Raw genomic sequence first — 12,264 nt, forward strand, 5'->3', positions numbered from 1 at the left:
ATGACCCGGCTGGTGAATATCCTCTTGAGCTCTGGGCTTACATTTGTGTACGATTATAATCACTATGCCTGTTTGTATGTTGTGCTCTGGTGAAGCCCAGGGTTTCATGCATGCTAGACAAGCATTTTACCAACTGAACTTCCTAGAGTCAACTTTTAAGTCTAACTATGTAACTGTGGAAGAAACTCACCTTAAATTCTGGTACATAGATTAAAAGGCAGGGAAAAGACATGAAAATGATGAGATTAAGGCAAGAAATGTCACCACAGATAAAGAGGACTGGCCTACCATTAAGATCTTACAACTCTACATGTGCTGTGTGCCTCGCTTGAAGATGTAAAAGCAAAGCATGAGGAAGGTAGACAAGGTAGCGTAGATCCTTTAATTGATTATTTATTTGGGGACTGAGCATGGGCTTCTAGCATTGGTGATGATCTATGTTCTAATTCTGGTTTAGTCATACCCAAATAAAATCCCTAAGACTGTGAACTGGAGAACCTTGTTCAGCTCCACACTGCAGACTTTTACAGCTTCTTACACATACATACTCAGGTAATAAAATGAGTACCCAGCCAGGCTTGTGAAACACCAAGTATCGTACAGACTTGCCTAGGCTGTGGTGTAGGGGTAGAACACTGGCCTAGAGAGTGAGGTTCTGGGCTCAGTCCCCAGCATTGGGAAAACAAGACCATAGACTGGATGCTTCCATAGCTCCCCAAAGAGGCTGTTGACTTTCCCAGTCTGACCAGGATGAACCAGAATCTGCAGAAGGGCACGAGAGGAAGCAGCATGAAGGAGGAAATGAGGAAGTAGGTTGAACAGATGTTTTTATAGACACTTGCAGCAGACAGTTCCAACGATTCTACTGGCTTCTGCACAAGGGAACCCCTCTTCTATACTCACCAATTTCCAGCACACTGTCATCATCCAAAGTCTCCGAAAAGACAAGAACTCGGAGACATGGAAGCTGCAGGCACTGCTGGACAATCAGTTTAGCCACTTGGTGAATCCCGTCCCCAGTGGGAAGGAGCAGCTCCTCCAGGTTCCTGAGAGAACTCAGAGCCTGGGCTGTGGGAGACACAAGAGAGCCTTCTTTGGGAATTGTTCCATCATGAGAGCCAATGACTTACACAATCTGTAGTCCAGGAGGCCCCACCTACCCCAGGCCCGCCTCATGACTGTCCTCTCCAATAGCAGGAGAAGGGGTCAGCACACAGCTGCTCCCTGTTGCTCTGTGCTGCTGCTTCTTCCACCTTCCCCCAACCTGGCTGTTCACCCAAGCCCTCGCTGTCTCTCCATCTCCACTTCCTCTCCCACAGCTAGGCTTCTTCTGGCTGCAGGTCGCTTTAGCTACTCCATAAAGCCTTCATCCCACCCTTCTTTACCTGCTGCCAGCACCCCAGTGATTTCACCTGCACTAGACACTAAAGCATGGTCCACCACTGGGACAGCCCTCCTTCCCAAGTACACTCTGCTCAGCAGGATATTCTGTAGACCACGTGATCACTAAGTCTACTTCTGAAACCCAATAGAAACTCTTTTGAAAACTTTCTAGCCTGGACCAATGTTCCAGATTTATCTTTGGCTTTCCCTGTTTCAGTTCTTGAATGAACCATGACTCCACACACTATAATTCTTTTAGGAAAGTATATTTAGAAACCAGTTATTTGGGCAATTGACAGAGTGCTTGCTTAGATGTCTGAGACCCTCGGCAAAGGGATGATCTCCTGTGCACTGTGGATGCACCACCTGTCAATAAAAAGCTGACGGCCTATTAGCAAAAGGCCGGAAGTACAAAGTTGGGAGTTCCGGTCAAGAGACTGGAACTCTGGGAGATAGTCAGAAGTGAGAGAGATTCATCTTGAACTCTGAGGAAGTCAGACACATGAAACTGAGGAGATGTAACTAACCATATAGAAGACAGAATAGTTTAAATCAGTTCTAAAAGTTATGAGCTAGTCAGGGAATAGGCCAAAGCTTGTGGACTAGGCATCTATTTATAAATAAATAAAAGTCCCTGAGTCATTATTTGGGAACTGGGGTGCAGGTGGAAAAGCCTGCAGTTACATCCAGATTCTGACCTGCACACATGTTTTTTTTTTTTTTTTTTGTTTTGTTTTGTTTTTTGTTTTTGTCTTTTGCTTTTTGTTTTTCTAGACAGGGTTTCTCTGTGTAGCCCTGGCTGTCCTGGAACTCACTCTGTAGACCAGGCTGGCCTCGAACTCAGAAATCTGCCTGCCTCTGCCTCCCAAGTGCTGGGATTAAAGGCGTGTGCCACCACTGCCCGGCTGACCTGCACACATGTACACAGGCACAAACACACTAAATAACTGAGCCTTGTTTTTGCTCCATTGTTTTGATAAAAAGCAAAGCAAGATGGGTAGCCAGCAGATCCACTGAAAACTCAGGGAGTTTCTTGTTCTTGTCATATCTGCTTAAACCAGCAAAATTGGATATAAAATTTCAGTTTCAGCATAACTGCTGTGCTGACAGTAGTTATATTAGTATGCACAGGATATAACTTTCATTTAGTTGGGTTAAATGATTTATTTTGGGCTTTTAAAAGACAGAGTCTCACTGCATAGTTCAGACTGGCCTGGTACTCATAATCCTGCTGCCTCATCCTCCCAGTGTTGAGATTGTGGGCATGTGTCACCACTCCTGGGTTCTAAGTGATCTTTTTCAAATGGGTGACTTAAGACATCTACCTACTGGAAGAAATTAACCTAGCTCTGTACAGAAAACAAAACTGTTTCAAATAGAAAAGAAATAAGCAGTTGGACACTTCTGTCTATTACTAGTAAAGTGTTTTCTGGTCTCTTTTGTGACTGTCCCAAGAGACACTGGTGTATGCAAACCTAGATTTCTATATGTTTATACATCTACGGATGTTTATGGAATAACAAACAATGAATCTGGACCAATATTTGGTTCTGTCTTTCTTCCTGTCATTTGAAAAACTAATTAACATATTGTGTGTTTGTGTGTGTGGGGTGTATTTGTGTTGCTATATGTGTAACATGGTTAGGGGTTAGAGATCAAAGGACTGCTTTTGGAAGTGGGCATTTTCTCCTTCCATCATATGGGTCCCAGAGATCCAACTCTGGCTGTCAGCCTAGGTGCCAGGCCTCTTCCTTGCTAAGCCATCTACTAGGTCTATTTCCTGACAAATTTATTTACAATTTTGGCAGACCTCTGTGAGGAAAATCCTCAAATTCACTTTGTGACACTCATTTTTTAAAAAGAAAAAAAAATACTTCACTTCATTATGGATTTATTCTAAGCAGTTCACAGGAAGTAAAAGGACTGCTTCCTTATGTCTGAGACAGACCAGACTTCTGTTTCAATATTTGTAATTTTCTTTTCCAGCAGTAGGGAAACTTGAAATTCTTATAATCAGGATGCATTTTACATAGTGAACCTGAGTCACATGACAGTGGCCTTTTTAGAGTCTGATGCTGTCTCTGCCGCTTTAGTAACGTCTCCAAGGCCAAAGGAAAGCCGCCCAGCAGCTAGCTGTCTCCACAGAAGGGAAGAAAAAGAGAGGAGAGGCAGCCTCTCTTGTGCACACAAAAGTCTGGGTGAAGACAGTTCTGTACCCAATATCACCACCATCTCCCTTTCCCCTGCTAGTGTTTCCCATGAAATCACATTATTTTTTCTAAACATTTTTAACTCAAAAGTATATAAAACCATTGTGTTCAATCTTGTTCATCACAGACTAGTTTTCTTAACATAAATAGAAGTTTTTATATGTCTTCTGAAACTGATGAAATTTTTAGCGTGGACACCCAACAACAAAGTCACACAGTGCCAACATGACCAATTTCTATCCTAAGATGTCAGTGAGTATGAGAGTGTTGCATTTAATGAGATCAAATGTAAGGGTGTGTGGGACCAGTGGCTTCAGGGGTGAGACTGAGCATCACCACGATGTCCTAAAGCCCAGCATAGCTGGTGCATGACCCTCACTTGGCATCAGCACATTCCACCAACCACAGGTTCAAGTCTTAACAATCCCGTGTATGTTAAACATGTACACACATTGCCTCCTCCTCGTCCTCCTCTTCCTCCTCCTCCTCCTCTTCCTCCTCCTCCTCCTCCTCCTCCTCCTCCTCCTCCTCCTCATTATTCTCAGAAGAATGTAACACTTTTTTTCCCAAACATGGCATTAGGCATTGCAGGCAAAGGAGAGATAATTTAAAGTGTATATAGGATGTGTGGGGTCAGGGGCAAACTTTACTGCAACGTTTTATATTATAGAGTAAAGGATCCTCTAGTGTTTACAGCATCAGCGGGTCCTAGATCCAACTGTCATAGATGTCATAGGGACAGCTGTACACAGCTTGCTTTGCTGTAGGTTCACAGGAAGAGGAGGAGAAGGAAGAGGAAGAGGAGGAAGAGGAAGATCAGAAATACTATTTTATAAACTTACCAAACTTTTCTGATGTTTCCTTATCTGGGAATTGTTGGTGTTTAAGATTTAATATCTTCAAAGAAACAAAATTTGACAAAATGTCGACTAAGAAAAGAGAAATAAAGTTGAGTTAGGTCATTTCCCATGACACCAAGTATTTCAAAATGGTGAAAGGTGATATAGTATTCAGACTGAATCACTATGACTAAGGAGAGGACACAACTGCAAATAAAATGGGGAAACTATAGTTTATGTATAAACTGTACTTTATGTATAAACTGTACTTTATGTTTAAACTGTAACTTATGTGTAAACTGTAGTTTCTTAACTGTAGCTCATTCATTGTTGTGAGAGTCTCACTGAGGATCAGGTGTCCTCACAGTTCCCATGACATTAGGCATTTAATTCTCAAGTATTTAATGACTCTGTGCACAGGAGCATCTGAAGTCAAAGCTGTACAGTTCTTACCAAAGGGCATGGCTTCAAAGCATCGTCCGGAAAATTCAATCTCTCTGAGTTTCTTGCAGGAAGCAAGCACAGCCATGAGAGACTCGCAATTCGAAATAAAATCACATTTCAGATGGAAAACATGGAGACTTGAAGAGTTCTGAATCAACTTAACTGGAAAAGATGAAGGATGTTCAGAAACTAGAAATGGCCACAAATTCCTGTCAAAGTTGAACCCTCAATCCATGAACTGTAGCCATACTGATTAAACAAGCAGTGATGCATTATCTAGGTGTGAGACTGCATTGGGCTTGTGCTTGGCTTCTGCAACTGACTAGTGAGCAGATGATCTGGGACAAGTTCCTGACACTCTCTGGATCAGGTTTCTGTTCCGTATTTCACTTTCAGTGTCAGCATTGTAAAGCCTCTGTGTTTACGCACTGCACTGACACGGTTAAGAACTCTGTACAGAGTAATATCAAAGAGAGAACAAGTCTGAAGCACAACATAAAAATGTTTTTAAATTAAATTATTTATTGTGTGTGTGTGTGTGTGTGTGTGTGTGTGTGTGTGCATGTGTACATGGGAGAACACAAAAGCGCCATAACACATATGTGTTGGTCAGTGGACAACTTTGGAGAAATCTGATTTATCCTTTTGCCACGGATCCCACAGATCCAACCTAAGTTATTGGGCTTGGCAGCAAGCATCCACTGAGGAATCTTCTTGGTCAGAAAATGTTTGATTGGTTGGTTGGTTTTTGTTTCTATAGGTCATGTAAGTGTGGAAATGACATAGTTAGGCTGGCTTTAAAGTTGTGACAATCCTCCTCAGGTATCCTCTCAAGTGCTGGGATTATAAGCAGGAGCCACCATGCCACACTATAGTGACTTTTTGGCATGCAAATCTGCCATGTCAGTCCCCAGTTTACATTTCTTCAGTGTTCTGTGTTTTAAAAATTAGAATCTGATGGCATTTAGTCATTTTGCTAAATGACATGTTCTAGAAAAATGGCTGCACAGCTGTCAGGCAACAGGAGGCTGGGCTGAAGACAAATGGAGAAAAGGTCTAGCCTGCTCCCAGTCAGATTCCTTCTCCCAAGCTGGCAGATCTGCCTGTGGGATTAAAACAGCAGCAGCAGAGAAGTCCTCACACTGCTGTGGAGAGGAAGGGTTAGGCGTAGACAGCTCAGGCTGTGGAGTCAAATTTTGTTTGAAAATATATTTTCTTAGCTGGATAGACCTGGGCAGTCTATGACCTCAGTTTCCCCAGTTGACAATCAGCAATAATCATTACACCTTCTCTCACACAGTGGATACGAGGAGTGAGCTAGTATCTGTGACATGCTCAGAACAGTTCCTGGCATGTTAAAGACTCGGGTTATAAATAAATCTCTGCCTTCTTAAAGATGAAGAGCACTGATCCCACCCCTTCCCATGGACACAGTTCATGCCGTCAGGCCCAGGGAAGTTTAACTAATGGATCTAACAATAATTAGCCAAGTAGCTTTTCCAGCTAAAACATGAACTGGAGATTCAAGCACCATTCTTACCTAGTTTGGAGAGGTCAGACTCTGTGGAGGTTTGGATGGATAACTTCTCCATGTGATGAAGGTTTGGGAACTCTCCAGGAAGCACTGAGAGCACATCTGGTTTGCCATCTAGTCTCACACACAGTTCTTTCAGGCCCAGGAACTTGTCCAAGTTAGGGAAGAGCTGATCTGGAAAGCAACACACAGTTCCCATCACTCGAGAGCCCCAAGGGCAAGTTCTCAAGGTGCTGTGATCTTCAACCATAGTCATACTTCCAAGATGAAGCTTCTCAGACATCCTAACATCTGTTTAGAAAGCACATCCATGAAGATACTGCCAGCTGCCGCATCTGCTGATCATGGATGGACTCTAGGGCAAGCCCTGGGCTGGTCTCACAAAATGCTGTCAGGCCCAGGGAAGTTTAGACTCAGAAAAATAACTGATATTTCCCTAACTGTTGGTTAGGGTGTGGGAACACCCAATTTTGCACATGGAAAAGCATGCCCAGCTGGACTCCTGCTTCCAACTCATAAAGGACAAAAATTGGATTAATGACACATGTGTGAGCCAAAGCCATAGAACTCTTACAAGAAAAAGATGATGTTCAGGACCTTGGACTTTATAATGATGGATCCTTAGATATGCTATAAAAAGAGTAGCAATATAAGCAATATATATGTATATATATATACATACATATATATATATTAGATCTCATCAAAGTTAACAATTATTCATGTATCATGTATCAGTCTAAAGAGGTGAAATGATAACATGCAGAATGGGAGAAATTTTTTTTCAATGTGTCTGATAGAAGTTTTGATGGATTTATTTTTGTCAAGCTGTGGATGGGCCTTGCACATGGTAGGCAAATGCTTTCCCAGTGAGTTACCTCACCTATAACCTAACAGTTTAATGCCCACAATATGCAAAAAACTCTTACAGCAGAACAATTTTGTTTTATTTGAGAAAGGGTCTTACTCTATTCTCCAGGTTGGTCGAGAACTCATTACATAGACTTGGCCTCAGTTAGACTCATGACAGTCCTCCTGCCTCAGCCTCTGGAGTATCCAAATTAAAAGTACAACCCACCATGCATCATCAAATCTTTCAATTACAAAAAATTTGAATAGACATTTCTCAAAAAAAGAATAGCCACTATGAGCAGTTGAGAATATGTTCAGTCTCATTCAGTCACCAGGAGAATGTAAATCCCAGCCACAGGAGAGAACACTGACTGGCTAGAGTATGTTTAGGATGAGGTGCAGAGGAGGGAAAATAAACCTAAAAGAGATGTGGAAAAGGTAGAGACTTGCACTTTGTTTGTGGGGAGGTGAATTGGAGTAGCCACCTTGAAACACACTTGGGAAGTTCCTTTGAGGTTAAATGTAGGGGAAGGTGCTGCTAGTAAGGTCTAGTTCCCTAATTGGTTCTTGATTTGATCAATAAAGAAGGGGGGAGCCAATTGCTGGGCAAAGAGTAAAGGTGGGACTTCCAGGTCCCAGGAGGAAATGCAGACACAGGGAAAGAGATAAAGCAGTTTTCGGCCAGGCTTTGGAATGAGAAGCTGGCAACAACCATGTAAGATCTTGGGGGTAGCTAGAACCAGTGGCCTCCGCCACTGGTGGATGGCTGACATAGGCTAGCTGATAAGGTTAGGACAGGAGATGCTGCACCCAGCAATTGTGTTATCAGGTAAGTTCAAAGATAATAAAGCTGTCTGAATATTTTTCTTCCACAGAGCAAAGGTGGGCAGAGATAGAGAAAAATCAGGTTGTTGATGGTGGCTTGGAGAAGCTAAGCCAAAAGGGCCTGGGAGTGCGCTCACAGCTCCTGGGAAAGGCGATAGTTGGCAGAGCAAAATCGGGTGTGGGACCAGTGGCAGCTGATCTCAGAGCTAAGCTGAGGGAGTTAATGGCTGCGGTCCCAGGAAAGGCGGTAGTGTGTTTTTAAAATTACATGTAACAGTTAAACTCAAAGAAGATGTGGAGAGGGCTGGAGAGATGGCGGTTAAGAGCACTGACAGGTCTTCCAGGGGTCCTGAGTTCAGTTCCCAGCAACTACATGGGGATCCGATGCCCTCTTCTGGTGTCTATCTGAATAAATAAATCTAAAAAAAAAAAAAAAAAAAAAAAAAAAAAAAAAAAAAACCCAAAAAAAAAAAAAACAGATGTGGTGGCTCACAGATGTCACCCCAGTGACGGGGAGGATGAGGAAAGAGGGTTAACATGAGCTCAAGGCTAGCCTATGTTACAAAGTAAGTTCCACGGTAGCCTAGGCTATAGAATGAGACCCTGTCTCAAAACATGAGAATGGTCATAGGAAAACAACACATTTGCAAACACACACACACACACAAATGTAAAGCACACTCAAAAAATTAAAACACACAACTGTAGACAAGAAAAGCATTCCTACACATGCAATAGCTAAAGACAAAAGCTTGCCTAGTTATAATTATGAAATTAAAAAAAACATTTACATGGCTATCAAAACACATAAATAATGATAAACAAATTTAATGAAAGTCAGATAAAGTCTGTACTAAAAGTCATCACATATTACTTAAGGAAAGACAACACTAATAGATATTTTTCCTAGTTGGTTTCTGTCAATTTGAAATAAGCCAGAGTTATCAGAGAAGAGGATCCTAAGTTTAGGATGCCTGTAGGGAAGTCTGCATTGTTTTGATTAATGGTTGATGAGGGAGGACCCAGCTCAGTGGGGATGATGGTACCAACCCTGGGCAGGACGTTGGGGGTTGAATAGGAAGAGAGTTATTCCAAAGAAATAAGTAGCCATGGGAAAGGAAGCTACCCTCCTCTCTGGTCTTGTCTACAGTTCCTGCCATGAAATCATTCACTGATGGACTGTGTGACATGGGAGTTGTAAGGTATGATAAACATGTTTATCCCCAAGTTGCTGGTTAGAATGTTTTATTATAGCAACAGAAACATAAGTAAGACTATATTGTTCTTGCTTTTTAATTCTTCTTCTAGAGAAGCTAAATTTCCTCTTCCTTCTGACAACCAGAGTGAGGATAATTCTCCAGCATCATCTTACACATAGTTCACCATTTACTAATAATGATTCAAGTGCCCTTAAAAGCTCTTCAAGCAATGATGTTAGTATTAAGCGAAATTTGTGTGAGTTATATGAAAGTCAGTCTAAAATGCAGGGCCTTTATACACTGCCCCAAACAGTGAAAGTGTTTAGATCTCTCCTATCAAGACACATTCATGGCCTCGTGCCTGAGAAGTTTCATTCATCTAAGCTAAGAATGAGAAAACACAGTGTGAAGCAGAATGGTTATGTGAACACACTTGGGGATACCTGGTAACTGGTTTGTCCCTGAGACCTCAAGAGATTGCAGGGTAGGCAGGGTGAGAAGAAGCTCCTGTTCTGCTCTGCTGAGCTCCATTCTGGACACGGAGCACTTGGTGACAGAGGTCTCGTTCAGCTCCAGAGCTGGGCGGATGCTTTCAAGAAAGCCACTGCTGTTGAATAAACAGAACTCAATACTCTCTGAAGCTGAGAAGACTTCCATTAGGACCTGAAGCAGTGCTTGATCTGCTGGACCCATGTTGACTATTCCAACTTCCAGCCTAGGGATCTTGTATGGCTTGGGGGACAGTTTCCAATAGCCAGTACTAATATTTAGTGGTATCTGGTGTTTCATATCCTCATAGTTCTTTATTATGTCTTCCTTTTCAGCTAAATTTTTCTGGAATTCATTCATACGTTGAAAGGCAAAGACATAGTCCTGATCTATAGATGGTGGCTGTACTTTTTCAAAAGATTTTTCCATGAGTGAAAAATCTATTCTCTGTACCTTGTTATTTCCATTTAATGAGAAATTAATACTCTTCAATAATAACAGGGTTTCTGGGTGGTCCCAAAAGTACTGTAAATTCAGTACTTCCAAAGCCAGTGTTCTCCCTTGAAGGAACTGCAAAATAATGGGAGAGCATGTAGCAACCGTGTTGCTTTCATAAGCAAAGTTTAGAGCAGTGCTCAATAATTTTTCTGAAATGAACGAAAGATAAGACTCAGGAGACAGCTGCCACAGCCCTCTAAGAGACTGAATCCACAGTAAAGCCTGTGGGTGGAGCTTCATGTAATCCTCATTTTCAGACATGTTCTCCAGCGACTCTTTCTCATCCACCAACTGAAGCAAATGAGATACAACTGGTGGCCCTGCCTTGGATAAAGGATGGCTGGAGACATACTTCAAAAAATTGTTGTAGGTGGTCAAAGCCTTCAATGGTGAGTTAATTTGTCTCAAATAATAGAGTCCCAGGTCTTGGTCTTCCTGCCTCTCTGAACCCAGGAGTTCAGTCAGCCTCATGGCAGCAAGAAACTCTTGGAACAGAGGACTTAAAACCCTGTAGATGGGCCTCAGTCTCTGGGCAGTGAATTTGCTCATCAGGCAGGTGGTAAGCACTTCGTCTTCATCAACTCCTGCCTCTGCCAGGTCATCGCTATTGAACTCAAAGCATGATGAGAAAAGCCCTGTCAAGGCCAGCTGCCCACATGAGGACACGGTGGCCCGGAGAGGCTCAGCTGTTGCTTTGTGCTTTAAGGACAGGTATCGCATGTAGGACTTGAAAAGTGTCACATCCTGAAAGGGCTGGTCAGATGGATTTTGAAGCCAGTCATTGCAGACTGCTGCCACAAAGAGAGGGGTTTTGTGAATTCCCAGTAAATATTCATGAAATCCAAAGTAATTTATAAATCTTCGCACACGCATTATGTTATGTGAGAAGAACTTCTTTAATATATAGACAGTGTTATAGAAGGGAAACTCTTTGATCTCTAGACTTGTATCTAGGTATGGGCGGATGTCCCTGACCCTGTTTGTATGCACAGCGATCAATAAGCAGGTCCGTGACAAGTAGTTCTTTGTAATCAGTGTGTCTAGGGCTTGGGGGAGTGAGGCCAGCCCACTGAAGTCATCCAACAGGAACAGCACCTGGTGTTGTAACTGCTGGATGCTGCTGCTCAGGCTCACTTCACTAATGCATCCTCCTGCCTCTAGGAGTTGGGCACAGATGATGTTGGCCAGTCCCTGGTCTGGTCTGATGGAACTAAGGGAGAGGTAGAAGACCAGCTGGAACCTGTTCAACAGGGGACAGCATCCCGATGCCCAGAGGAAAGCTATTCTCTTCAGGAAGGTTGTCTTTCCACTGCCAGCTTCCCCCTCCACACACATGACAGAGCTGAGATTGGTGAAGACCTCGGGGATGGTCAGGGCCTCTTGCACTGGCCGGCTGATGTGCTTTGAGATGATGGACACATCGCAGCCGAGCAAGTGGTCAGTGCTGAGGATGGAACACACCTCTGTCAAGTTCATGTGGCGGAAAGCGGCTTTGGTGTAGGTGTCTCTCAGCTTCTCACTCAGACTCCTGGCCTCTTGAAACCACTGAGCTTCACTTGGAGACAAGTCTGTGGAGGGAAGATAGGCCTCACTGGATGCATATCCATGTCCTTGGGTCTCACTTTGATCCTGGTCTCTACAGAGAACAGACACTAAGCTAGAAGCAGGTTCAAGTTCCTGGGCTTCACTTGGAGCAACATCTGTTAGGGGAGGAAGGGAGACTCGGAAATGCAGTCAAACCTTGCATCCCCCAGGCTATACTACATTGTCCTGCCTTTCAACTATGGATGGCTTTTCCTCTAGTGTCCAGGACCTTCACTTTGAGGTCCTCCCAGACCTTTTCACAGCATTAGAATGACGTCCAAGCATAGTCCTTGACCTGGGGAATTAGGCAGTATTCTGAAGAATACTGCATCTCCCTAGTTTCCTGTCCAAGCTCTCAGGAGACCAGCTTGCCATGCCTTTAATGTTGGCTGCTCTGGGTCTGACAC

General features: G+C 43.1%; 1 protein-coding gene across 2 annotated transcripts in view; it reads right to left on the minus strand.

Moving 5' to 3' along the window:
• Window positions 1–12,264, minus strand: part of Naip (NLR family apoptosis inhibitory protein) — a 37,446-nt gene that overhangs the window by 5,408 nt on the left and 19,774 nt on the right. The window contains exons 10-14 of one of the 2 annotated variants that reach the window (XM_076927283.1): window positions 9,730–11,841; window positions 6,417–6,584; window positions 4,886–5,038; window positions 4,436–4,522; window positions 904–1,068 (exon numbers count right to left, since the gene is read on the minus strand). In XM_076927283.1, the coding sequence (XP_076783398.1) occupies window positions 904–1,068; window positions 4,436–4,522; window positions 4,886–5,038; window positions 6,417–6,584; window positions 9,730–11,841 (2,685 nt within the window). Of the gene's footprint in view, window positions 1–903; window positions 1,069–4,435; window positions 4,523–4,885; window positions 5,039–6,416; window positions 6,585–9,729; window positions 11,974–12,264 lie in introns of both variants that reach the window. The other variant, XM_076927282.1, reaches the window with a different exon arrangement.

The sequence above is a fragment of the Arvicanthis niloticus genome, chromosome 29, assembly GCF_011762505.2.
Source record: "Arvicanthis niloticus isolate mArvNil1 chromosome 29, mArvNil1.pat.X, whole genome shotgun sequence".
Lineage (NCBI taxonomy): Eukaryota > Metazoa > Chordata > Mammalia > Rodentia > Muridae > Arvicanthis > Arvicanthis niloticus.